At 50.7% G+C, this 27,978-nt stretch overlaps 1 protein-coding gene across 2 annotated transcripts; it reads right to left on the bottom strand.

The window, feature by feature from the left end:
- Positions 1-1,596: 1,596 nt before the first annotated feature.
- Positions 1,597-25,713, bottom strand: MMP2 (matrix metallopeptidase 2). 2 transcript variants are annotated; one of them, XM_081030388.1, is made up of 13 exons: positions 25,133-25,713; positions 22,341-22,567; positions 21,278-21,426; positions 20,266-20,394; positions 19,879-20,052; positions 17,126-17,299; positions 16,107-16,280; positions 14,146-14,301; positions 12,965-13,106; positions 9,177-9,313; positions 7,966-8,125; positions 3,962-4,071; positions 1,597-2,493 (listed from the first exon to the last, which is right to left on the bottom strand). In XM_081030388.1, the coding sequence occupies exons 1-13, from the start codon at positions 25,286-25,288 to the stop codon at positions 2,390-2,392; spliced, it is 1,992 nt and encodes a 663-aa protein (XP_080886514.1). In that variant the 5' UTR covers positions 25,289-25,713; the 3' UTR covers positions 1,597-2,389. The 2 variants fall into 2 exon arrangements, with proteins under 2 accessions (XP_080886514.1, XP_080886515.1); XM_081030389.1 differs by lacking the exon at positions 25,133-25,713 and adding an exon at positions 24,341-24,458.
- Between the last annotated feature and the right edge of the window lie 2,265 nt (positions 25,714-27,978).

The raw sequence follows: 27,978 nt of genomic DNA, 5'->3' as shown, positions 1-27,978 counted from the left end.
GTTATAGCTGAGAGTCCTAATCTATTGATACTAGGAGTGGAATCTGTTCCACTGAAAACATGGACTGACAGTGGGGAAATGGTTCTCCAAAGGAATATTGAGCTGCTATTACTAGAAAAAGGCAAAAACCACTACTGTCCTCCACACTAGTTGCCTGTCTGTACCTATATGTGTGGTCGGGGAAAGGGGGTAGAGAGGGGTTTTCTGCGAACCTGAGACAAGTTGGTCAAACCCTGAGTGGCTGAGAGTCAGATGGAGAGGGTCAATGACTTATCCTTTCTGATCAACTTCTCACAGCAGGCTGTACACATGATGAGAATCTGAGCCGGGGGCCCGTGGGACAGCTGCTCCTTCAAACTTATCTACTGGAAATTCTAGAATCTTCCAACCCCACAATAAATATATGGCCTTCAGATACTCAACTTCTCTGAGCTTGTAGTCTCATCTAGGAATGGTAAAAGATAAATTTCCACTCCATAGGGTTGTAGTAACAATTAAAAGAATGCATGTGTAGTTTTCATAGAAAAGCAATCAAGAAATGGCCCCTTTTGGGCATTATGTTGTGGAGCAGCTGAAGTTTCTCAGTGTAACAGAGAACCTTAGTAAGTGGATTACAGTCATGCTATAAGCTTTCCCAGCCTCGGGGGTCTTCATATAGGAGCTGGCAGACCCTTGTAGCCAGATACCTGCACAGAAGGCTGTGTCCCCAGGGCTCTCAAGGGCCTGAGCCATTGGGGAGAACACAGGAAAAAAGGTGACTGTAGGCCCACCAAGGTCACCTCCAGAGTCCTGTCTACTCCTCATTGTCTTTCCCTCCAACCCTACCATGAGAGGTCTGAAGCAAGAGACTATTGAAGCCAGACGGGGCCTCTGAAACACTCGTAGGCCTTAAATTTCTGTTTCGCAGCAGCTACAGAATTTCTACAGAGAAGAGGATTTTAGGGGTGACAATCGGGTGGGAAGGAAGGGTAAGGAAGCTTATCCATTAATAGAAGCTGTGCTAGCTATGCTTAGAAAGCAAACCCACATCTGTCCTCTAGCTGTTTACTTAAGGTGGCTACTGATGGAGGTTCTGGCTGAGGGCTAAAGCTCTGCCTCTAGGTCATCTTTGGCCTTCACTTGGGTTGTTACCTAACAGCTATGGGCAAATCACTTTTCTCTGGGCCTCAGTTTCCTCATCAGTAAAAATTGGGCTAATTATAGCAGCCCTCTCTTTAGGTTGTTGTCAAGGTTAAATGCAGTAACACATGCACAGTGCCCAGCACATATTATAGTAAGCCCTCTATTAATGGAGGGGGACATTGTTGTTCAGTATTATTAGTAGTGTTAGAATTGGGATTATCGTTAATGAAGAAACTGAGACTCAAAGAGGAAGGGAACCTTGAACAAGATGCTGCAATTACAGTAACAGGCTTTTTCCATGGGACAGAGAGATTCCAGCTTATTCCCTCTGAGGGTCTATTGCTGTTTATTTTGGCTGTTCTAAACTTTTCAGCAAGTCACCTGTGCCCAGCAGAGAGTTAGACTGTATAAGTTTCCTCTTTTGGCTGGGGCTATGGCCCCTCTCTAGGCTCTGCAGAAACAGAGGCAAACACTGCCATTCAGTTGGTGTTTTTATTCATACCTGTTGACATTTCCCATGGGGAATTGTTGAAAGGCAAGGAGGGGAGCGCTGAATGGGAAACCATGGCTTGGTTTTCCTCCATCCAGTGGAGGAAGTAACGGGGTGGGAACATACTAAATAGAGTGAACAAGGAAACCATTGCTAGGTGGGCTGAGACACATCGTGCAGTGGCTTCAGACAGCCTGAGTCCTTCTGTCAGGAAATGCAATTTCAAAGTGGAAAAATGAGAACGATCAAAATAAAAGAACAAAGTGCATACCAAGCAAACTGCTAATGTAGGGAAGGTTCTAAGGCAGCCAGCAGTAAGAAGCCAGGGGTCTGGGTGGTCTCCTGGCCATGCCTCTTTCCCACTGCCCCAGGCCAGGCTGTTGGGGCACCAGTGCCCTCTTGAGACAGTCTCTGTTGGCTCTGAGGGTGCTAATAAGCCACAGAAGGTTGTGGAGGGAGAGGAGCCTGAAGTATAACAGCACCAGGGCAGCCCGTGGCAGGGCCGCATGGAGGATATCAAAGCATCTCTTTGGGGGTGGCTCTGGAGGGCTAGTGGGATATGGAAGGGGGAAGGGGAACCTGGGAGGGGTACAGTCAGCACCTTTCCTTGCACAGGGCAGAGCCACTCTCCGGAATCTTAAATTACCAGGTGGGGTTAGGAATGCTGATTAACCACAGAGCTGAAGGCTGCCAGGCCCTTCTGGGTCCTTCCCTGATGCTCAGGGCCCAATGTGCAGAAGTGATGGAGAGGCAGGGCCTGTGGGAGCAGGGGCCAGCTCAGCAGCCTAGCCAGTCAGATCTGATGCCACCAAACTTCACGCTCTTCAGACTTTGGTTATCCAACTTCAGGTAATAGGCACCCTTGAAGAAGTAGCTGTAACCTGGGATGAGAAAGAGGAAAGGCTGTGACCACCCCATCCTCGCACATTCTGGCACATGGAAGGTTCTTGGGAGCTTTGAAAGTCTGCCTGCCTTAGGGAAGAAGCTTTTAAACCAGAGAGGACCACTCTGAGGCTGGAGAAAGGGAAATGGCTGTGGAAGTAAACTCTCTATAAAGACAGCAACCTCGCAGGGCTTGTGGTGAGGATGACAATAGATAATATATGCTATTATTAACATAAATAACAATATTTCACTGCGCATAATCACCAAACTAAGCACGTTCCGCATCCCAGAGGCAGCAAACCAGGGGGCTGCTCATTCTACTGGCTCACAGATGGGTTTGATTTGGCTCACACAAGTTGTTTTGTTTTGTTTTGAATTCTGAAAAAGTTGCCAATGTGTAAACATCTGGAAATTTCACATGAAAACACAGGTGTTTTGCTTCCTTTTAAAAGAACCAGAACAGCCGGCAACACTGGACCCAGCTCTTGCAGGATAGCAGCCACCAGAAGCAGGGAAGCAGCTTTGCCCTGTAAACAAGCCATGTGCTCTCTGGTTCACTACAGACCCCACCACTCCCTACTGTCTTCCTCGCCTACTTCACTAATTTGTGCTACTGACCTGGCTCCTATGGGCTTTGGAATTGTGACTCCTGACATACATGATCTCGTTTACTTCCTTTAAAACCCTAGTACACAGTAGGTGCTTAATAGATGTTTATTCCTGAAGATAATCCTTGACCCAGCACCTGACTGTACACTGCTTTTTGTTGGACACTTAAGACCTTTAGCTATTGGAGGTCAGGGCCATGTACTTAGCCAGCACATGATAGGGGCTCAAAAACAAAACAAAACAAAAAAACTTTGTGGAATTTAATTAAATTATCCTCTAAAAAGCCAAACTGGACCATTTCCAGCGCCCTAGAGAGCTCACAGAAGCCTCCTTAGGAATATGGTTTTCAAACTCCAAATTCTATCCCCCGATGATGCTGGTTGTTTTTATTCACAAGGGACCAGAGGCAAATTGAGATGAGTAGGGGATCTTTGCCACATCAGCAAGAGGCCATGACAAAGTTTGTCCTGTCTCCAATGGAGCCATCCTTATGCTAATGGGAGGCAGTCACGAGGCCTCCTGTGGAAACCAAAAGGGCCTGGATGAAACCCTGGAATGAATCCAGGGCACACAGCTCGTGTTTTCCCCGTCCCCCACAGGCCTCCAGCCCTCCCCTTCCCTGGCTCCACACCCTGCAGCTGTGAGGGGCCTTTCTGGGTCTTACTGCCTGGAGCCCGCTGAGTGAGCAAAGGTCAGGGGTCTGGATGCCTTCCCAGCACTGGGCTGAAGGGACTGGTTTGTTTTCCCGGGCACTGCATGCCTCCACGCACAATGAGGGAGTGTGTGCTTGCAGGAGCTGGGCCCTGACTGGGGGCGGGGAGTCCTAGAAAGCGGACAGAGGCCTGGGCAGCTTACCACTACCCTGCAGGTCCAGCACGGCGTCCAGGTTATCCGGGACAGCGCTCCAAGCGTCTGCGATGAGCTTGGGGAAGCCAGGATCCATTTTCTTCTTTACCTCATTGTATCTGCAAGAACCCAGACATGGTGAAGCAGTGCGGCCTTCCTAAAAGCCACCCCTCCCTGGACCTGGAGGGGAGGGCCCCGCTGATGGCTCCTGGGTGGGCCTGGGAAAGGAGACCTAGCCCTTCAGGGAGGCAAGCTGCTGACGAATGGAAGGACACATTGTCAGAACTGGGTCTGAATCCCAGCTCCACCACTCAGTCATGATATGACCTTCACAGCCCCAGAAAAACAATCTTATGAGTATTGCTAATCTTTAAGCAGAGTGTTAACCACTTTTCATTTACTTTCTCAGTCAATCCTTATGGCAATCCTATGACACTCTTCTTACCCCAATACCCATGTTACAGACCAGACCCTTAAAAAGGACACCCAGCTTCGAAGTGGTGGTCCAACCCAGGTCTCTCTGGCCCCAGGGCTGAGAGGTGTTCTCTGCGTCTCAGGTTTATCAGCTGGAAGATGGGGTTCTATTTAATTTAATGTATTAATTCATGTATACTGATATACGAAATACAATAACATGCAGAGGGCCTAGCCCCATGTCTAGTCATTGGTGGGTATTTGGGAAATACTAGTCCCTTTACAAACTTTGATCCCTAGTGCAGTGGGAGGAGCACTGGAGTAGGAGTCCAGGGACGGGACCTGACCCATCATTCTTTTCCTGCGTAGCTCGGACAAACTGCTACTTTTTTATCTGTCAGGTGGCGATGACAGTCTGCGTCCTGGGAGATGACGTCAGCTGGGACCGTGAGGTTACAGTACCAGCTGGTGCGTAAGTCTAAGCCCTGCTTGTCACGACGTGGACCTCCCCCACCTCAGTTCTGGCGGCATCGTGATGCTGGGCTCTGCCTTTAATTCGGGTAAATACCTTGAGTATTAGTTGGCATATACTTCTTCCTGGCTAGTAACACCTGTGTCTTTTTAATTTTTTTGGAGAACGTTTTAAACGCTAGGGTCCTTTTGATTCCTTTGTCTCTCCACTTACACTCAACCTATTCATTATTCTATAAATATTTAGTGAGGTCCCACTATGTGCCTGTGGATATTGCAGTCAACAAGATAACATCTGTGTTTGAATGCCATCCTGGTGACAGTCACACATGCTTCTACAGCGCCTCATAGCCGACTCCCTTCTTCCCCATGACCAGCCCGACAAGTTCCACCTCAGACGCCAACAGCTTCTCCTCTGAACTCCTTTCCACAGGGGTCTTTCCTCTCTGCCCAGTACCCTGAACACTGCCAGAAAAGACTTCCTTAATCCCAGCTGCATCATAAGACTTCTTCTTGCAAAACCTAACATGCCTCCTCATGACCTGGGATACGAAAATCAAGTGTCCCACCTCCAACGCCCAGCATTCTACCTGCATCACTTCCACTGACACCTCCAACTACACTCTCTAAAGTGATGATGGCTCAAAGTTCGGTGACCTTGAACTTGTCCTCAGTTCTTTCTCACTCAACCCACAGAAGGTAGGGAGGGCAGGAATACACTCCATTTTAAAGATGAGGAAACTGAGGCTCAAATAAGTGAATCAATTTGCTTCCGAGTTCTTTTCCTGTAGGAAGAACATGACATTGTGGCATCAGAAGATGCTGGCTCTGAAGGGGACCACCTCTCTTCACTTCCTTCTCTGTCCCCAGTCTCCGCCTACAGTGTTTCCCATTCACTGGTACACTGTTTTGAAAGTGTTCTCTGTGACACTCTCTGCTTCTCTGAGACTGTAGAAATTACAGTAAATCAGGTGTTTAAGAACACAGACATTTGTGTCCGAGCCTTCCAACTGGTGTATTCTGAAGCACATCAGCCTCAGTTTCCACGCCTGGAAAATGGAGCTAATAAATAGTATCTACCATAACTGAAACATACGGGTAAAATGCACTGCCTGGAATGTGGTACAGGGCCCATCATGAGAGCTATTGTTATTTTATTCAAATGTGTCTCTTTCCCTCACCCTACTGTAAACTCCATGAAAGAGGAGTGACTATTTCTCGATCACTGTCTTCCAGCACCTAGCTAAGTGCCTGGCACATAGGAGATATTGAATAGAAATTTGAGGGTTTAGTGGAAGCGTCCAGAAGCAGGGGCTGAGCACTCCCTGGCATGAACTAGGGGATGCCCAGGCTGAAGGCAGCTGCTCGTCCTCTATCACTCTAGGGCTTTCTCCTTCTCCAGCAAGGAGGTCCTAGGACCCCTGCAGATGCTGCATTAGGACCAATGCCTCAAGCTCATGAAGCATCTCTCCTGGGAGAGAGATCTGTCTCTTCTGGAAACCCAGCCCAGAGCTTCTGACAGGTCCTGCAGCTCTGCCGCTTTTAAGGAAGTTTCATGGAACTTCCTTTACAAAGCAGGCTGTCCTTCCTGGACCCTGGCTTTGGGAGGTGAGCTTATTTCGGAAAAGAACTGAGAGGTGGATAATTCTGCTAGAAACCCAGCAAAGCACTGCTTTAGCCTGAGTGTGTGTGTGTGTGTGTGTGTGTGTGTGCATGCGTGGGTGTGCATACTCATAGGCACATGGACATGGCTCTTCCTATATGTTTACATACACAGCATGCGATGGAGGGTGATTATAAAAGTCCTTCTACCACCATGATTGGAAGACACTAGGGTTCTCTGATTGTACGATTCCCGTCTCTGTGAGTCTGTGCCCTCACTGTCCACATTCTAAGATTTGGAGACTCAGAGCGCCTGTCAGGTCAAGACACCATCTGGGAGTCCCTGGGAGTATTCCGGAGCCTGTGGGCAGAAAGCCCGCTCTGCGGTTTCCTGACTTTATTTATTTGTTTACTTATTTATTTATTTTTGAGGCTTGCGATATCAATCAGCCTACGTTGCTAAGTGTCTTAGCAATACATCTGGAATTCCACCTGGACACAGGTAACCTGGGACAAAACCAGTTTCTGAATGCAGGGAAGCTGGAGGTAGCAGTGGTGGGAGGGGGAGAAGAGAGGGGCCTTAGGAGGAAAGCAGGATCAATTAAGGGGTGAGAAACAAAGGGCCCGGATGCAGTGGCAGCCACAGGAAGAACATGGGGACACTAGGAGGAAGGGTGGTTGAAGACACCCAACCACCCCTCCCCCCGCACCAAATGACACTGAGGGCACAGCAGAGGGGGATGGGGTTAGAGGACAGGAGAAACAGCTCTCACCCTGGCTCTGTGGCCCACACACCAGCATATTAATAACTTAGACATATTATTTCACTTCTTTGGAGCACAGTTTCCTTATCTGGGGGATATGAAGAATTTTAATCAAAGTCCTGAGGTCTGGGCTGCTTCTCACCGACCATTCCTAGATATTGGGCTCCCTGACCCTTAGCCCGGACAATGGTCTCTCAGAATTGAATCCTTGCCTTTAGATGACCTGGAGCAGAGAGCTACCCACTGCCGTGCTGGCCCCCTGCCAGCCTGCACCCACAACCAGCGGGCCTGTTGCAGACATGCCAGAGGGCGCCTGCTGCTTCCAGGGGGCCTGATGTGGATGCTGGCTCCTGAGGAAAACTGGAGCATTTCTCCCTCAGTCTTCATCCTATTTTGCCCTCTGCCATCCCTGCTTCCACCACCCCCATTTCTTGGAACCCCACTATCTCAGGTACAATGTAGAATAGTGAGAAACAGCATGTTCTCTCGGAGCCAGAATTCTAGGGTTCAAATCCAACCATTACCTGGCTGTGTGACTGTAAGCTAGATATTTAACCTCTCTGAACCCAAGTGTCCTCATCTATAAAGTGGGACTAATAATCATAAGACCCACCTCATAAAGCCCTTGGAAGAGTGTCAGTAACAACAGCTATTATTTTTATTTTTATTACCCCCTTCTTCAGCGAGTAATCCCAAATTGGGACACTCCAGACCAAACAGCAGCCGGCTATGCTGCCCTCCTTCCCACCCATCCCCCCTTACCTCCAGAACTTCTCTCCAGCAAAGATGTATGTCTTCTTGTTCTTGCTCCAGTTAAAAGCAGCATCCACTCGTTCAACATCAGGGGGCAGCCCCAGGTGGGTCAGTGGCTTGGGGTACCCTGGCTCCAGGGTGCTGGCTGAATAGACCCAGTATTCATTCCCTGGGGTGGAAGCAAAGGGTGTGTTGGTGACGGGTGCCGAAATGCCGCAGGTCAGCCTGTTCCTCCCCTCGTCTGTGGCCATTCTCAACAGGGAGACAAGTTCCTGCTCACTTCCAGATTCGGAGCCCAGATCAGAGCCCACATAGACAGTTTTACAATTGGTCAGAAAACGTTCCTGGCCAAGGAGGAGAGTGAGGGATGAGCCCGGGCCTCGCTCGCCTCACCAAGCCGTGCCCTCTAAGTGCCACGCTTGCCATGAAGAGGCACCTTTTCCTAATTTGCACAAAGATGCCCTGGAAGCCAGTACTTCCCTGACGTTGACCCATGACTGTTCTGGGTTGGAGGAAATGGGGAGCCAAAGTGGGGAATATGCACCCACAGGGTTGGCTGAGCCTTCGGCTCCTCCAGGAAGCTGTCCCTGTGCCCCCAGCTCAGACCAGGGCAGGGACGCTGCCGGTCCTCCTCCTGAACCACAGCCCTTACTGCTCTCCCCCACAACGACCTGCTTGTCTGTTTCCCCAGCTAGTTTCGGGGCTCTGTGAGGGCGGCACAAGGCAGGTGCTCCAATAAAGGCTGAATGAGCCGGGTTCCCCGAATGTTAGCCATGCGACCCTGGATGACTTTTACCACGTAGGGCGACTCCTTGTACAATGATTTCGTTAATATTTTACTTTCAAGCAGTTCTTTACGAAACCTTTAGAAATAGCATACTTTATAATTGAAAGACAAAAACAAATTGGCTTTTTAAAAAAATTCTAACTAAAATTGTTGCCTGTCAAAGGCCCTAGCTCTAGAAAGGTGGTAGGGACACCAAGCACTGAACTGCCGTTTTCCTTCTAGACAAGAAACCGAAAGGACTGAAGAATAATTAAAAGGGAATGAAACGTTCCCTTGGTGGGCCAGTGCTATTTGATGCTTGGTGTCTGCACCCACACGCATCCCACCCTTTGGGAAATGACGGTGGAAAGAGTGGGTCCATAATGTGGAGGGAGCACCCACAGGTTCACAGGAGCCATGGCGCAGGGCTCCAGGCAGGACCCTTCCCACACACCTGCAAAGAACACAGCCTTCTCCTCCTGTGGGGCCTCGTACACAGCATCGATCTTTTCTGGGAGCTCAGGCCAGAATGTGGCCACCAGCAGGGGCCCCGTGGGTTTGTCATGGGCTGTCACTGTTCGCCAAATGAACCTGAGGAGAGGAAAGGGACACAGGAAACCCCCCCGTCAGTCACTCTGCAGCTGTAACCACAGGTACAGCTATCTCCCCAAGTCCCTTCAGAAACATCCTGGAGATCACGCTTTGAGAGGGGGAAACAAGATCAAAGGAAGGTTGGAGAAGGACTGCAGAATGGGCAGAGTGCCCTTTGCAAGATGCTGGCACTGAGAAGCAACATTTTTTCTCCCTCACTTGCTCCCTCCTCCAGGAAGCCTTCCCTAACTACTGCTGTCCATACTGTATTCCCCCTCTTCTAAGATTCTCAAAATCATCAACACTGAGTGCCTGGAATGGTAGTTTGATGGTTTTTTTAAATGTCCTATTTCTACTACTAGATTAGAAGCCAACTGAGGCAGGGGCTGATGGCACTCAATAGCACTTCCTGAACTGAAATGGAATGGATTTGTACGCTTCGGCAGGAGTTATTGTTTATTGAGGGCCTGCTAAGTGCCAGCACTTTATATGTCTTGCAAACTGTAATCCTCACAATAAGATAATATGCACTCTTGGTGATCTACCCAGTATCTATGATCTATTCATTTTCCTACCATCCTTCCTTACACAACTCCCCTGGTTATGATCCATCATCACTTGCAGGTAGACTGAATCCCCATTCTGATTAGTTTAAGCCACTGGTTCTCAAAGTGTGATCCCCAGACCATTGCTTGGGAACTCATTAGAAATGCAAATTATTAGGCTACACCCAAGACCTGTGGATCAGACTCTCTGGGCTTGGGTCCAGCACTGTGTTTTAAGGGGCCTTCCTGATGATTCTGATGCATGCCAAAGTTTGAGAACCACTGGTTTAAGCCTATCAGAACTTTAGCACTCCCTGGCAACTGTTATTGATTTGGCCATTGTCATATGACTTATGTTTGTACAATGAGATTGAACAGACTGACTGTATTTCATATGCGGCGATCTCTCTTTCTCTCTCTCCTTCTCTCCCCTGCTAGATGTAGTCAAGGAAGCCTGTCACCCAAGTTGCCACTGGCAGCCACTCTAACCATGAGGAACCTGGCCTTAGGACGAAATCAGAGGACGGCAATGGACAAAATTATCACTGAGTCATGGGCCCTCTCTCTGTCCCTGGAAGCGCCCTAACCCTGGATTTCATGCCATGTGAGAGAAATTTCTCTCCATTGTTTAAGCTGGTTTGAGTTGAGGTTCTCTGATACTTGCAGCCAAAACATCCTGGTACAGGAAGGTATCACAATGATCCTTATTTGGCAAATGAAGCTCACAGAGGTTACCAGGATTCGAATTCAGATCTCACTCCCAAGTCCGAGTTGAATCATCTTGCAGTACTGCCTTTCCCATCCCCCACCCCAGGCCTAGCACCAATTTTGTGTACTTGATCAGTGCTTAAATAGTCACCACTTAATTTAATGAGCCCACTAAACACTCATCAACTTCCTTTTGAAAGTGTGATGTGTCAGGTCAGGGAGGGCTGCACCTTGGGCCTGGGTTCTGCACCCTGTCCTAGGTCCACACATCTCAGATCAGCGTGTGCGGTCAGGGCTTCCCTTCGTGGGAAGAACTCCAGGCTAAGACGGTGCTGGGAAGCGGGACCCCCCAGACTCACTTCTTCCCCATCCCTGTAATGGCAGCTGCAGGACACCATAGACGTCTGTTGTTACATCCTGGTTTGGGCATTCAAGGCCTGCCAGTACCTGACTTCTCATTGCATTTTGAGTCTCCTCTCTCTCTCTCTCTCTCTCTCTGCATTGAGTGTCTCTCTCTCTCTCTCTCTCTCTCTCTCTCTCTCTCTCTCTGCATTGAGTGTCTCTCTCTCTCTCTCTCTCTCTCTCTCTCTCTCTCTCTCTCTCTGTGCTTTGGGTCTCTCTCTCGTCATCTCTGCTGGCATCTGTGCCCCAGCACCAAATCCAGTGCTGGGAGTAGAAAAGGCCCTTTCCAAGAGTGTATGGAACAGCTTCCAGCCTCACCAGGCTCTCTGCTCCTCCCCGAATAAGCCAGGAACTTTCACCTCTATGGCTCTGCCCTTGCAGTTCCGCTCATCTCAAACACCCTCCCAACCTGTCAGCCCCATCACTATCCATCCGAATCCACTTCTCCTTACAGGCCCCTCACGTGCTGCCTCACCTGTGGAGGCTCCTTGACTCGGATGTGTCCACAGAGCTTTTGTTACTGCTTCTGCGACCCCATTCCTTTCATTCTGCCATGTATTAGGACTGCCAGTTCTCTCTGCCTCTGATTCCCAAACCAGACTGGTGATGTTCAAACTCTAATGTGCATCAGAATCATCAGGGGCATTTGCTAAAATGCAGATTCCTGGGGCCCACTCCTAGAGATTCCAGTCAGAGGGCCTGGGGGTGGGAGCAGAAACCCACACTTTTAACACTCACACCCTAAGGGGTGCTGAGGTAGGAGGCCCCTGGACCGCTCTTTGAGAACAATGATCTAGGCGTTAAGAAGCTCCTCTGTCTCAAGCATGTCATCCATCTCCCCAGTTCCTAAAGCCTCGTGATGCATGTGGTACAGCAGAGACCAAGTACTTATTTGTTGATAATAATAGCTAGTAGGACTGAACACAGTTACTGTGTCAGACATTGTTCTAAGCACTAAGCTCATCTAATTCTCGCAACAGTGTGGTGAGATAGGTTGGAAAGTTAGTCCCATTTTGTAGATGAGAAACCTGAGACACAAAGAAGACATGTAATTAACTTGCGTTTGATCATGTAACCAGTAAGTAGTAGGTCCAAAATTCTAACCCAGGCAATTTGGCTCCAGAGCCCATTCTGTCAACTACCATGCTCTATGAATGGATAAATGGACAGATGGATGGATGGATGGATGGATGGATGGATGGATGGATGGATGGATGGATGATGATGAATTGATGATGGATAATAGATGATGGATAGATAATGGGTGGGTGGATGGATGGATGGATATGTGTACGAGTATGTATGTACAGATGGATGATGGGTGGGTCCTTTAATGCAGTCCTAATCCTGTCTGCCATTACCCAGCAGGCCAAGGGCAGCTCGGTGAGTCTCAGCGCTTGGTCAATTAAGTGCAGGCCTTTATAGCATGAAGGATACCCCCTTTCTCTACCCTCTGGTTACTTCCTCCCTGTACATAGAGCACTTGGGCTATTTGAGCTCAAGGCCATTCCAAGAGAAGGCCTGTGGTAGCCCAGATTATTGTTTCTAATTCTTCCCTCCATCCCTCTTTTAGAAACACACATCATGTCTGTTGTCATGTGACTTCACAGTTCCACCCCCAGAGTTGGTGTTGGGCTTGGCCACGTGATTTGCTTCCGTCAATGCGATATTCTCCAACATGATGGTTTAATGTCCTCATGTGGTTTGATTTGGCTTCTTGGGATTCTGCCATCTGCCACGAGTAGCCACTCATCGTAGGAGAATGAGTGACAGCAAAGCATACCTACCCCAAACTGCAACCTGAAGCCAAGGCACCCAGGAGAGCCACAGACGAAGAGAGAGCAAAAGAAATGCCTGGGGTGGTAAGCCACTGCAATCTGGAGGGGAAAACTGTCTCTACAGGGCATTCTGCGAAGCCCCCAGTGCGGTCCCTGGGCAACGAGTGGGACACAAGAAGAATGAGAGCAGAGGACAAGAAGCAAGCTCCCGCACTCACCGGTCCTTGAAGAAGAAGATCTCCCCACGAATCTGAGAGATGCCATCAAAGATTAAGTCCTGTGTGCAGAGCTTCGGAGTGACAGGTCCCAGCGTGGGGGTGGGGCCAGTGCCAGTGCCAGGGTCAGTGTCAGGGGAGACCCCTGCGGGAGGACACCTGACCTCAGACTCTGCCCAGCTCCAGGGCTTCTCCCACCAGGCTGAGCCCCCAGGGCCGCCCACCCACCCTGCTAAGCATCAGAAGAAAGACTATTCTGGCCTAGTGTAAGCCTGGGTGAGAGAGGGAGACTGCCTGGATGTGGAGAGGAGACTGAAGAGAAACCAGAATCCCAGGGCCCTTCGCACTTTATAACGTGCTTCACTGACGTCACCCAAATCAGCCCACACTATATCCCTGGGAGGTTGGCATCATTATTATTCCCATTTCACAGGTGAGGAAACTGAGTCCAGAGAGCTAAAGACCTGCTCCGGCTCTTGCAGCTGGTGAGTGGCAGAGGCAGCGCTAGAATCTAGCATCTCTCCCTCAGTCTCGGGTTCTTTCCAAATCCAGTGTTTCCCCAGGTTCAGGGCTCAAGAGCTACTTTCACTATTTTGGCATGGTCCAGGTACCATATATCTACTTTTTTTTTTTTTAAACATGGACTTACTTTTTAAACTCTAGCCTCATTGCAAGCATTAATAATAAACCAATCATTGGTCTCCGGTACGAGGTATATTGTTCCCATTACATATTAAAATAAAGGAATCATTCTGAAAACTAGAAACTTGCACCCCTGTATCATTAAGGTCATTCCCCACACAGGGAACACTTCTACACTGTATTTAGCTAATTCTTCTGGATTCTAAACCTAACTTAGTTGCTGGAAACTGGTGACCTTGGGCTAGAAAGGTTACTGTTCTGGGGCCTCAGTTTACTTGCTTAGAAGACGGACAGCCCCTTTTCCACCCCACCTGCCTCACAGCATGGCGCTGGGGAACCAACAGGGGCACCAACACTAATGTTATTTGGAGAGGCAAGGGACTGTCCCAGGGTCCCCCAGACCAGGTCAACACTCCTGCCTCCTGTACTTGTGTCCCGCAATCCTGGCTAGATGGGACCTTACTGGTTCCACCCGCTGGGCCTCCATCCCAGGCTGCATGGCTTCCCAGACCCCCACCTCACAGCCCCAAGCTGGGGCTTACCATACAGGTCTTGAATGCCCTTGACGTCGTCCTGGGACAGGCGGAAGTTCTTGGTGTAGGTGTAAATGGGTGCCATCAGGGCTCCAGGGTCCTCCGAGTGCTCCAGGCCCATGGCGTGGCCAAACTCGTGGGCTGCCACCAGGAACAGGCTGTACCCTGAGGGCCGTAGGGAGGGGAGGGGGCAGAAGGACAAGGAGAGACAAGGGAGGAGTCAGGCCCTGGCCTCAGCAATGGAAACTTCTGACAACATCCCATGGTGGGACTGACAGCCCTGGAAATGGCACGTATTGATTTTTCCTTCTCCTGACAATTCTGGGATTAATAGACTATGCCTATTCTTTTCACGCAGGGTCAGCCAAAGTCCCCTGTTGTTCCTCTCCAGGGCAGGCTGCACGTGTGCTATAAGGGAGAAGCAGCAACATCTGCAAATTCTCTACTTAAAGTCCCATTCGTTAAAAGTTGTACTTCCTGGCTTTTTGTGTTCCTCTATATAGAGGAGCAGCAAAACCTGCTCCGCAGGGTCTCCAAATAGGTAAGAGTGGGGACAGGCTGGCCCTGAGGGTCTGCCATTCCTGCCCCAGGGAAAGTAGTGAAACCATTCCTACATCACACAGTGTTGATGGGTTGAATCGTGTCCCCACAAAAGATGTCCAAGTCCTAACCCCCAATACCTGTGAAGCTGACCTTATCTGGAAATAGGTCCTTTGCAGAGGTAATTAAGACATAAGTTAAAATGAGGGCATACGGGTGTAGGATGGAACCTTCATCCAGTACCACTCATCCTTATAAGAAAAGACAGAGATGAACACAGAGGGAAAAAGGCCATGTAATGACAGGCAAGAGTGGGGTGATGTGGCCTGCAGAGGAAACGTGGCCCTACTTGGTTTTAGACTTCAAGCTTCCAGAAGCACAAGACAGCACATTTCTATTGTTTTAAGCTACCCAGTTTAGGACACTTTGTTAGGGTAGCCATAGGAAACTAATATACAGCCCAGGTGTGCCTCGCCAGCCTGGAGCCCTAACCATCTGAGAGATGGAGAATCCCACCGTTAGGTAGAAACTGGAGCAGAGCAGGTAAAATCAGGCTATGTCCTAGCCTGGCATTTGGCGGGGATAAGAAAACTCCTTTGGGCAGCCTCTGTCCGTTGGCCTTCTCCAAGTCCCATCTCATTGTAAATAAAAAAGACAAGTAACATAAAGGGAGGCAGACCTATTTCTGGCCGGCCCTGGACCAGCCCTCTCACCTGGCCATCTTGGTCCATCAATGAGCCCAGTGACCCTGAACCTCGCAGACTAGAGTGGGCATAAGCACCCTGCTCACTACACTGACCCCACAGTAAGGTCATGGCCGATCTTCTGGCCACTCTCTCATCCCACCTGTGAGTGTGAGAGGGCAGAGAGCTGCCCTAGCTGGCTGTGTCCTCAGCATGCAGTGCTGACGAGGACCCCCCATTCACATCTTGGCAAAGGTTGGTGCCACTGGGGCAGGGAGGGCACTGGGGCTCTCCAGTGCTGCATGGAGAGTGGGGTTGGAGCAAGGATGAGTGCTTCCTGTTTTCCTCTCTTCTCCTGCCCACGCAGCTCCTTGGAGGCAGCTGTCCGTTCAAGTGGGAATGCCTCGTAGGGAAGTACCCTGACCCCAGCATTACGACATTTGGGGTAGACTCAGTGAAAGCAGGTACCAGGGTGGACAGGGACTCATTTTAGAGGCTGTGTCTCTGCCTGGATGGCCTAAGCCCTGTGCCCACCAGGAATGGGCCGTGTCTCTGCGGCAGGTGGGTCTAGAGTGGACAGTGTCCCCACCGTAGATGGGCAGGGCTTCAGCCAGAGCAATGTCTCTACCAGGGTAAGTGGGTACCTGGAGGGCACTGTCTATGCCTGAGGTGGGTGGGGCCTCAGGATGGTTTCCAGCCCTGGTGGGGGTGGGGTGGTGTGTCTGCCCCACGGCCAGAGCCTCGTACCTTGGTCAGGGCAGAAGCCCCACTGGCGGTCATCGTCGTAGCTGTCCGTGGTGGAACACCACATCTTCCCATCACCACGGCCTTCGCTGGTGCAGCGCTCGTGCTTTTTGCCCAGGAAGGTGAAGGGGAAAACACAGGGGGCCCCTTCCGAGTTTCCGCCAACCGTGGACATAACTGTGGAATTAGGGACACGGGTCAGGGGCAGTGAGGATCCGAGCCCTCCACCACCAGGGAATGGCGACACGATCTGGACATTAACAACCACACTCACTGAGTGCTCGCTCAGTCCTGGGTACTGGATTAAGTGCTCTATACGCGCCTCAGCCCCCTTACAACAACCCTGTGCCGTTGGGACCGAGTGTTACCCCCATTTCATGGATGGGGAAACCGGAGCTCAGAGAGATTAAGAAACTTACCTGAGCACCTACTGCTAGGGAGGGTCAGTGCTGGGGTTCAAACCCAGGCAGCCAGAACCCAGAGCTTTAATTAGCTTCCTATGCATGGGGGTCAGAGGGTCCAGAGGCAAAGGAGGCAGGGCGGAGCTAGTGGTGCCAACACACTTCCCTAAACCATGAGCTTCAGCACACAGGGTCCTGCAGAAGACCTATCTGTGTCTCCTGCAGAAAGTAGGTGCTCAATAAATTCCTGTTGGAGGAAGGAAGGAAGGAAGGAAAGAAGAAGGGCAGAAAGCAGAGGAGAGTCCTCACTGACAAAGGAGGCAGGAAAGAGAGACTTCGAGATCAGACAGAGGAAGAGAGAAACAATTATCAGGGAGGCTGAGAGAGTGTGGGTCATTTGGAGAGGGTCCTGTATGGGCATGACACTAGGTATCACCAGGATGGCTGTGATGGCTGTTGGTACCCAACGTTTATCGTGATTTCAGTGCCCCTGCTGTGCCAGCTGTTAAGTATTCTAACCAGTATCCCATCCTGGGGAAAGGAGGTTGGGGGCTCTCATGGGCTTTCTATCAGAAGGCAGGGTGCTGGCTCGGAGCGGCAGGGAGAGGCAGCGACACCCACCGGTCTCGGGGCAGAAGCCGTACTTCTTGTCGCGGTCATAGTCTTCCGTGGTGCCACACCAGCGGTAGCCATCCGTGCGGCCCTCCGTGGTGCAGCTGTTGTAGCTTGTGCCCTGGAACCGGAACGGGAACTTGCAGGGCTGTCCATCGCCGTTGCCACCCAGGGTGAGCAGGGCTAGGAGTCGGGAGAGAGGGGGAGGATGTGAATGTCAGAGACACCACCCACCTGCCCACCTGAAGATCAGATGGGCACCTGTGTGGGCACAGAGCTGGCTGGCCACCAACCTGCCAGTTCACACCAGCAAGGGTGTCAAAATATTGAAACTCATCTACACATTGCTGCTTCTCCTGGGGACCACCCCTGGCTTCCTGGCCAACCCCATCCTTCCCTGGGACCTTATAAACCCTCCACCCACAGTAAAATGGTGAATACAGGGCACACAGCATAGAGCCTCCAGAACCCTGCCCCCACCCCAAGCTTTCTGTTCACTCCGCCTGGTTGATGCCCACACTGTGTGGATGGCTAAATATATCACCCATGGAAGGCAGGACCACAAGGGTCTCTCCATCTGATAGGTAGGGAAGCTGACGCACAAAGAAAGTTGGTTTCAGCACTGTTCCTGGTCCCATAAATGGAAGAGTTGGATAAAGGGTGTAACTGAAAATTACAAAACACAGCAATCTCAATCTGTCTTGCTCACTCTTTGACACACACACACACACACACACACACACACACACACACACACACACACACACAGCTTCACCTCCTTTAAACCCCAGGCACTTTCCTGGATGACTCTTCTGTGGTCCCTGCAGGAAGCAGAGGAGGACGACGGGGGGAGGGAGAGGAGGTGGTGTCTTCGGGGACCTTTTATTACACACCTCAGGCCCCCACTCTGACCTCCCCAAGACAGAGGCCGTGACTGGAGAATTTGGGGAGAGAGTGGGATTCAGAGCCTAGGCTTGTCCGTCTTGAGTTCTCCCCCTGCTCCCGTGCCCTCATCTACCCCAAAGCTACAAAATGGTGCGTCTCTAGATTTGCCAACTAGCAAAACCACAAGTGAGTAACAAGGACCATCTGTGTACAGCGGTGCCAGAGGTGACCTCAGCAGCCCCTGTTAACTCCACCACAACCAGAATGGAGCCCAATCCCTGCCCCGCCACCCCTTGTGGGACGTGGGTCCCTTATCCTCACCGCTCCCCTCTCCCCAGTCAAGGGACCTTCTCCTACAACCCCAGAAACAGTGGAACCCAGGAAAGAGGCAAAACTGAGGCCAGACGCCTCGGTGGGCTCTGAGGGGGGAAAGGTCAAGTGTTAACCTCCACAGAGGCCAGCCTCCACCTCTGGCCTCCCATGAGCTGCGTTTCTGCCGCCCAGGAAGCCCCCATATCCTTTCAGATCCTGGCCCCAACAAGGATGAAAGGAAACAGACACTGACTCAGCAGTCAGGAGGGGCTGAATAACCAGGACCTCTGCCCCAAGACCCAAACACGTGCACGCTGTGCGTTCTTGCATCTGGTTAAGACCAAGTAAATGGCTGGTGGCCAATGCAGGGAAAAACCCTTCCCAACTAATGAATTACAGCTGCTTCCACTTCTCTCATCAAGGCATTCGGGTCTAATCACAGGGGTTGACACATGGGAGGGTTAATGCTGCTTGAATCCCTGTTGGAAATTCAAGATACATAAAATATTTCTATTTAAAATTACTGACTTATTAATAGTCAATGGCTTGAATTCATACTTAATACAAAGTATCCTGGGGCTGGTGGTCAGTGTTCAGTTGCAATGGAGTCAGAGAGATTCACAAACATGTAAAATATATAGATTAAGGAGTCTTCATAGGATAGAGGAGAAAGGAGTATTTAGAAAAACGTTTGCATTTTCTCCCATTTTCCTCTAATGTTCTAGACTTTCAATCTCCAGAATCATCAACTATGACAGCTTGACCAAGTATAAAGTTATACGTACTATCGTTTTATGATTTCTGATTATGAAGTGTGTCAAGGATAGTTTTAAAAAGAATTGAGTGTGTATGTCAATACCCTTAAACCTTTAAAACTTTTTTTCCTTCTACATGGCTTCAAAATATCTGAAAATTTTATGTCTTGAGCATTGACAAACACACACACACACAAATACTGAGTCAAGTCTAATGCCTTTACCAAAGACAGACAGCAACCGAAAGAGGCAGATGAACTGTCCCCTTGCACGCACACACACACACACACACACACACACACACACACTCCACTGGAATTGTCATCAGAACCAGGGGTAATGGGTGAAATTCCAGGAGTCGGTATCCCCAAGCTAGGTTGGGTACCAACCAGCCATGGCGTCTGAGTCTCACGCCTGATCCTACTGCTAGACTTCTGACCCATCCCAAGCCTGTCCTCATGCCTTTGAGCCCCCAATCCTGGCTGGAGGGTACAGTGTGGGTCTACAGAGAACCACTAAGCATTTTAATAGTTCTAAGTTCATTCTCATGTATGTCAGAAAAAAATATTTAGCATATGAAACCTGTGATTTCACAAATATTATTGCTCATGTTAACACTTAAAACAGTATTGATTTAGTAACAACATTAAGTAAATAATTGTACAGGTGAGGACAGAGGGGTTTGAAGGAAGTTGGGGAGATGTTGGTTGACTGGCAGTGCCAGACCTGGGGTGTGTAGATGGCGGGGATAGCAGGGAGCCCGGGAAGGCGAGAGTCTGAGGTGGGGAGCCTGGGGACAGATGGACTCACATTCATGGGGGCAGAAGCCGTATTTGCCGTCCTTGTCGAAGTTGTAGGTGGTGGAACACCAGAGGAAGCCGTCACTGCGGCCCGTGTCGGTGCAGCTGGTGTACTCCTTGCCATTGAAGAGGAAGGGGAACTTGCAGAACTCCCCATCAGCATTCCCATACTTCACACGGACCACTGAGGGGTGACACAGGATGGGGGTGAGCCTCTCCAGGCCTTTCCTTGGAGACCCGAATTCTGAGTGACTCTTCTCCCCTTCCCATCTCTCTGGTCCCATCAGAGCAGATGGCGGTGCCCAAGATTGCTAAGGAAGGCACAGTCCTTGTTACTAGGTTATAGGGAGCCATGCAGAGGGCCAGAGAGGAGGCCTGTGGATGGTCACTTGCTTACCTTGCCCTTCTCCCAGGGTCCACATCTCATCATCATCAAAGTGGGAGTCTCCTCCAACACCAGGACCCGGGGCGAAGGCGTGAGCCAGGAGTCCATCCTTGCCATCAAAGGGGTATCCGTCTCCATGCTCTGAAACACACTGGGTCTCAGCTACTAGCTGCCCACGCTGGGCCCTGAAACCCAGCCACACCCCATCCATAGTTGGAGCCCTTTAGCCCACCTGGCATCTGTCCCCTTCCCTGTTCTGTTATCCCGAAGCGGGGACACAGCAAGTCAGGAGTTGCTGATTTGATTATTACCATCCTAAGGTCTACACTGTGCTGGCAAGTCCACCACGAATATCCATAACACCAACCCCCATGCCGACTGCGCCACCCAGGTCCATACCACCCACCCACACGTCTACACTCTTTTCTGTGCTGTGCTATTTACCCACATCACTAAACTACTCACAATGTCTACACTACGCACCTTCGTGTCTCCACTACAGCCAGTGTTCACACACCAACCCCAGGTTCTATTCCACTCACTCTCATGTCTACACTGCTCCGCTGTTTCGGATCCACTCTCACACCTAGAGTTCCTCAGTGTCTCCCAGTGTCACCCCAACTGCACTTTCTGCAATGACGGGCATGTTCTTCGTGCTGTTTGAGTCCATCACAACTGGCCCATAGGGCTACTGAGCACTGGCAATGTGGCTAGAGAAACTGAATTCTACATTTCATTTGATTGTAACTCATTTAAATGGAAACAGCCCTATGTGTCTAGGGGCTACCGTACTGGACATGTAGGAAGACTACTTGCTTTCAGGGTTCCACGGCCTCCAGGGAATGCCCAGTGTCACGTCTTCTGCCCGCACATCCACATGGCCCTCCAGTATCTGCTCCCATCTAAGCCGCTCCAGTGTCTACACCAACTCTCCTCGCTCAGCTGCCCTCAGGACCCCGTGCCTCTCTAATGGCCAGATCACCCCCTCTCCATACTGAACCCCTGCTGGCCCCAGTTCTCCTACCCCAGCGGCCGAAGTTAATCATTATGTCAGCTTCTCCATCGTGGATACGAGAAAACCGTAGTGGGGTCACATCACTCCAGACTTGGAAGGCACGAGCAAAGGCATCATCCACCGTCTCAGAGTCAAGGTCAGGCGTGTAGCCAATGATCCTGGAGGTAGGAGAAATGCATATGAGTGTGTACGTGTGTGCAAAGGAACATGTGTATACACATGCATGCCAGCGTATATGCATGTGTGCAAGTGTGTGTATATGCAACTGTGTGAGTGCATGAATGTGTGCATAAGCAGGAGGGGTGCCTGCATTGGAGTGTGCACAAGTGTGTGCCTGAGTGTCCACGCTTGTGCAGGTATACGTGTGTGCTGAGCAGAGCTCACGGGGAGAACAGCCTGCCCAGAAGGCCTTGAGGTTCCGCGCAGTCCTAGATCAGCCAACATCTTCAGGCCCTGTCTCAGGACTCCCGTCCCTTACTTCTGGCTGCGGGGACACACAGGGACATGAATAGTGCCTATGGGACACAGGGCAGAGACCTCATCCTTGGAATCCAGCATGAGCTGTACAGAACAGAGCTCTCAGCTCAATCAGCAACCAATTATGACCACTCTATACTGTAATATAAAACCAATTAGCAACCAACCATCCAGTTCCCTCCACCTATACCAATGACCCCATCTAGTAACAATGGTGGCTAGCAGGTATTACACTGTTACTATATGCTGGACACTGAAAGCCCTTTATAAATGTGACCTAGCTTCGTTCCCAACCAACCTATTGGAAGGTTTTGTTTTAGCCCCATTTTGTAGATTGGAAAGCCAAGGCTCAGGGCACTGAAAAATAAGTAGCCCGATGCCCCACACCTAGTAAGTGTAAGATTCTAGTTCAGGTCTGTCTGACTCCGGTTCCTAAGAACTTTGTATGCAAACTTCTTAAGATGCAGGTCTTAAGGAGGACCTTCTTAAGAGGTCCTCCTGAGTCACCTCCTGGCTGCCCGGAGTGGGGAGAGGCCCAAGGAGACCCTGTGTCCCGAAGACCAGAGGCCCTGCTGCCCCAGCCCGGCCTCGGCACCTGTACGTGATCTGGTTCTTGTCCCACTTGGGCTTGCGGGGGAAGAAGTTGTAGTTGGCCACGTCGGGGTTCCCACAGCGTGGCTTCCGCATGGTCTCGATGGTACGCTGGTCAAGGGCACCTGTCTGAGGTAGTCCAAAGAACTTCTGCATCTTCTTCAGTGTGTCCTTCAGCACAAACAGGTTGCACCTCTCCTTGGGGCAGCCGTAGAAGGTATTCAGGTATTGCTGGAAGAAATGAGCAACAGAGGCAAGCAGCCACATTAGGACGGCATAGTACTGACCAAAGCACTACAATAACTAGTCCCCAGTCCAGCCCCATAGCTCAGAGAGGACATAATCCAGGGGCCCAAGGGCACTAGGTGGAGTCCTGGGTTCCCAAACCAGCTCTGACACCCACTGGCTGAGAGACGTAACAGCCACAGAGAGCATGGCTACCACGTGCTGGATGCTTACTGTATGCCTAGGCACTGCAGCTAGCATGTAACTGTGATGCTCACAGTAACTCTATAATGTAGCTATCATTACTCTCCCCATCATACAGAGGAAGAAACTAAAGTACAGAGAGGTTAAGAAACTAGCCTAAGATCACACAGCTCCCAAATGGCAGAGCTGGATTTGGACCCCAGCAATCTGGCTCCAGAGCCAAGATCAGAACTGTAACGCTCCACCACCCTTCTTCACCTCCATTATCTCTTTTAATCCGCCTAACTGCTGATGACATAAGGATTATTTTTCTCACTTTTCTTATAGAGAGATTCAGCAGCAGAGACGTGGGTTCAAATCCTGGAATGATCATTTTCAAAAAGAAAATAGTCCTGTCCGTCAGGGGCTGTGCAGTGGCTCTGCCAAAACCAAGGCCAAAACCAAACAGGCCCCTACAAAGAGTCAGGAACCAACCAGCTCATTTATTTGTTCAACAAATACTTTTTGGTATGTCCCATGTTCTAGGCCTGGTGCTAGTGTTGGGACAAACTGGTGAACACGACAGATGTTTCTGGTCTGTAGGGTTCAAACACCAATGTGAGAAGGCTGATGGACCAGAAGTAAATGCAAAATTAAACATGTGATGGGTGCTGCATTGGAATGGTGAAAGGAGCCAGGAGACCTTATCACAGGGGCCATAACCTTGTTTGGGGGGATAGTTAGAAAAGGAAGAAAGATACAGGGTATAACACCACTAATAATAACTTATGGAGGGCTTACCATGTGCCACTTCAAAGTGTCCAAGAGGTACCATTATAATCCTCCCTTTGCACAAGAAGCTGAGACTGAGAGGTTGTCATTTGCCCACACTTACTAGGCCAGTTGGTGAGTTGCACTCCGGCATTTGAAGCCCACGTCTCAAACCTTCCACTGCATGACCTATAGGCAACATAGACTTCCATACGCTGTGGAAGTTGTGGGGACCCAGGTAGCTTTGTCAACGCTTCAAAATTCTACCCTCACCCCCAACCAAGAGCCACATCACAATGCCAGCCAGCTCCAGACGCGTGAGAAAAGTAGCCCCCTAAAAATGTAAGGTCTCCCAACCCATTTATGCAGAGGGGACAGAGGCTTAGATGCAGGAAAAGGGGGGGTCACATCCTGAGAAGGGCTGCCCAGGGTGACCTGGGGCATAAAAGTGCTGTCTTGGGCAGGTTGGGGATCAGGCTGATGGAGCATAGGGGGTTTCTAGGGAGTTAAAGCAATAAGGGGCAGATGGCTTGTTGGCTAGAAGGAACATTTTGAGGGGTCTCATGCTTGAGGCACTGACAGGGTGAGGGGTAGTGCTCTTCTCCTGCCCCTGAATCCCGCTGAGGCCTGGGTGCCCCTGGAGCCAGGCGTGCTCGCTCTCAGAACAACATCTGAGCCGCAGCTCGGAGGCCGGCCAGGAGGGAGGGCTGGCTGGCCACTCTCCCACCCGCGGGTTCCACCGCCCCCCGCCCCACGAGCCAGGCCTCCTGCGCCTGCCCCTCTCTCCATCCCCGCCCGCTGGCCACCTCTCTCCTGCCCTCTGACCTCTTTGCAGAAGTTCGAGGAAACTTTCTGAGGTCCAACCCTTGACCCTCCAGGCCAACTTGTCCACTGAGCCAGGCAAAAAAGATGCGCTCTCCTTTTCCTTCCTGCCCTGAATATTTTGCCCAAAGGTCCCCTCACGCAGGTTTGTCCAAGGCCCCTCTCCAGATGTGTTCCAAAGGTTACCAGATGTTTGTCAAGTCCTGCTTGGCCTGGAACTCCCAACCTAAAGTGTGCAAGAGTTTATCCAAATTGTATGTCAAAGAATCCCTTCCCAAAGTGCTGCGGGGGGTTAAAAAGATCCTCCACCCTTTACAAAAGGGACCCCTTTAGGCCTTTTGCCAAAGGCCTACCAAGACGCTTGCCAAGGGCCTGGTTAGCCAACTCTACAGATGTGTCCAAAAGTTGTTTACAAAGCCATTCCCCTTGCCAAATCCCCCAGATACTATACAACGTCCCCGTTATTTACAAAAGGGACCTTTTCCAGCTGTTTGCCAAAACACCTCCTTCCCTTCCCTGAGTGTTTCTCTCCTCCCTGCTGTGTCCTGAAAGTTGCCAAGTTGTTTATCAAAGACCTTCTCCACTTACCAAAGATCCCCTATGGTTTCCAAAACAGATCCCTCCTCCAGCAGGCCGACTTTACCCCCACCCCCACCCCCACCAAGCTGTGTACTGAAGCCCCTCCCCCATGTGGTGTGTCCCCAGGGGTAGGGAGGAGGTATGGCCGGGAGACCCCCACCCTCCGCCTCCTAGTTTTTATAAACTTGGCTCGCTGAGGCCCGCGGAGCAACTCACCACAGCCAACTCTTTGTCCGTTTTGGGGGCGACATCTCCGGGGAACTTGATGATGGGAGATGGCCGGGTGGCGGCCCGGCCCAACAGGCAGCCCAGGACGCAAAGCGCCCGTAGGGGGCCGGCAAGCGCGCCCCGGGCCACTCGCGCATCGGTCATTGCTCTCCCGGGCCCACACGTCGCCCAGGGGTCACTGGCTCGGCGCGCGTGGCTGAGTCGCCTCCCGGCTGGCGCTTGCCCCGCCGCGCAGCGCTGCGCTCCGAGGGACCACTAGACTCGGTGGCCTCGGCTTTGCCCGGCTCAGCCGCGCATGGTCCGGCCCCCGCGCCCCGGCCGTGCCACCACCGCCTGTGCCGGCCGGTCCGGGAGTCCCTTTGTATGTTTAAAGCCCCAGATGCGCAGCCTCCAGCCGCTGCCGGAGGAAGTCTGGAAGCAGCGGAAACAAGGGAGGGCAGCCGCCAGATGTGGCCGGCTGGGCTGGGAGGGCGCTGGCAAAGCAGGGAGGTGGGGGGACGCGCTCAGGCCCGCCTCTCTCGGCACCACTCCCCACTCGCCCTCCTCTTTTATCCTCTTTGCCTTTCTCCGCCTCTTTTCCCTGCCGCCTGCTGCTCCAGGCCTCTGCGTGCAGCAGCCGTGCGCGACCTTTTTACCCCTACACACCAATCCGGGCACAAAGCCTAAGAGACCCCCAGCGGGGAAACATCTGCCACCACCACTGTAGACTCACGACACTGGAGAACAGCAGTTCTTGGAAGGACGCCCGGGGGGCAAGCATGTCTGCACTTCCAGGGACATGGGTCAGAGATGGGAAGGAAAGGTCAGGAGCAGAGGTCAGCTACGTGATGGAGAAAGAGATTGCAGATGTTTAGAGATGAAGATAGAGAGAGATGGACAAAATGGAAAGCGAGAGATGGAAACAGATAAACTGGAGTGTCCCACTCTCCTTCCTCCCTTCTTTCCTTCCTCCCTTCCTGACTTCCTTCTTTGCCTCCTTTCTTCCTTCTGCAAATATTTAAGTATTTACTGGACCTCAGGCATAATGCTTGGTGCTGTTAGGTGGGTGCAAAAGTCATTGCGGTTATTGAAATTATTTTTAATCTTTTAAACCACAGTGACTTTTGCACCAACCTGATAGATATACACTTAGAAACACAGAAGTCCTGCTACCTGTCTCCCAGGAATGTCCCCTCCCTCTCTCAGGAAGAATAATTAAGTGCTAAGCTGTGATGGGGGAACTCCAGCAGGTGCTGGCAACACCTTACCTCAACCTCTAAACTAGTATAGATGGTCAGGGAAGGCTTCCTGGAAGAAGTGACTTCTGAGCTGAGACCTGAAGAGCTACAAAATAAAGGATTGTCGGGTGGGGATGAAAGGGATGTTTCAGGCACAGTCCGGGGTAACACATACAAAGGTCCAGAGATGAAAGACAGCAGGGTGCACTGGAGAAGGGAGTTGCCTTTATCTGAGAAAGGTAGGGGGCAGGGTGATGAGATGGGCCTGGCGGTCAGCAGGGTCCAATTTGAGGAAGAAAATCATGGGTTGAAACGGTCAGCAACAATCTGCCTGTGAGGGCTTTGGGGGTCATAGTGATGAACCTGGCCTTTATCTTAATATCAGAAAAAGCCTCTGCAGCTTGGATCTCAGTGGGCTTAAGACAAGTACAGGCTTGCCTGGCAGGCATGTTCTCCTGTCCTGCAAGAGGTCAGTCTGAAAGGAGCCACTTGGGAGGGACTTTGCCCTGCAAGAGGGAGGCTGGCCTATCAGCCTGATTTAGGGAGAAACCTTGGCTGTTTGGGGGAGGGTGAGTCTGAGGTCAATGGGGAGGGGGTTGCCTCCTGTCTGGGCCCCACTTGGCCCAAGTCCATGGCCTGTGGAGAGTCAGAGAGCCAAGTTGGAGAGGCCAGAGCTGGGAGTGAAAATGGAAAAAGTTGTCTCACTAAAGCAGGGCTTGCAAACTCGTGGCCTGTGGGCTGAATCCAGCCGGAACAGCATTTTGAAACTTGGGAAACTTCATGTCAAAATCTGACTTTTTGCTATCCTTTTAAAAAATTCCCAAAGCTCTGGCAATCCGGTTTCCACATGGCAACAATTAGCTGAAGCTAAATAGTTGCTATTCCCTTTAGATGAGGCATGCATTTTGGTTTGCCACAGTCCCCACCATTCTCTATTGCCTTGCATGTGACTCAGTCAGCTTAGTTTTGCTCATTGACATCACTTGCCCCTGTGGATGAAAAAGGGGCCACGCACTAAACTTGACCCACGGGCCCGACAAACTCAGAGACCAAATGTAACTACATAGGATGATCTGAACATAAAAATTTCTAACTGAAAGCAAGTCATGGCGGGTAGTCATATCCTAGGCCTGTGGCTTCCTTGACAAAGGTCAATCTTTGCCATAAGTGAGCCTGTCTTTTGGTCCTTTTGCCTGTAAGATAACATACTTTTGAAATGTCAGCATAATCTCCTTTGCCAGACCCCTCAGTGCACAACTGCAAGCACCATCTAGAGACCACAGAACCCCTCATCATTATCTTGTTCCCCGAATACCATCTCTATATGCCCCAAATGTTAATTATTAACTCTCCTGCATCCACTGATGTAAGAAAAGTGTGTGTCTCTCCGTTTCACTTTTTGTTCAATTCCAGTGATTTCCCTGTTTTGCTTTCTCCTGCCCCCTTAATCTACCACTAATGGATTTCACGTAACCCTCCTTATGTCCTCTCCCTTGATTCTAATGTGTAAAAGAAGCTGCAAAACTGCCATTCTCTGGAGCATTTTCTCAGTCTGTTGAGATTTTACTTCCCAGCAATTGTCATCAGTTTGGCTTAAACAAACTCTTATAAAACTTT

The sequence above is a fragment of the Rhinolophus hipposideros genome, assembly GCF_964194185.1.
Source record: "Rhinolophus hipposideros genome assembly, chromosome: 21".
Classification (NCBI taxonomy): Eukaryota; Metazoa; Chordata; class Mammalia; order Chiroptera; family Rhinolophidae; genus Rhinolophus; species Rhinolophus hipposideros.
The sequence above is the reverse complement of the archived record's forward strand: the minus strand, read 5'-3'. Positions and strand labels throughout refer to the sequence as shown.

Bases quoted from the DNA above. Each gene is read 5' to 3' on its own strand.
- MMP2 (XM_081030388.1), bottom strand. From the start codon at position 25,288: ATGACCGATGCGCGAGTGGCCCGGGGCGCGCTTGCCGGCCCCCTACGG. The intron at 21,427-22,340 runs GTGCCGAGGCCG...TCCTACCTCCAG, and splicing joins AAGAACCAGATCACGTACAG to GATCATTGGCTACACGCCTG. The intron at 17,300-19,878 runs GTGAGTCCATCT...CCCGACTCCTAG, and splicing joins CGGCTTCTGCCCCCATGAAT to CCCTGCTCACCCTGGGTGGC.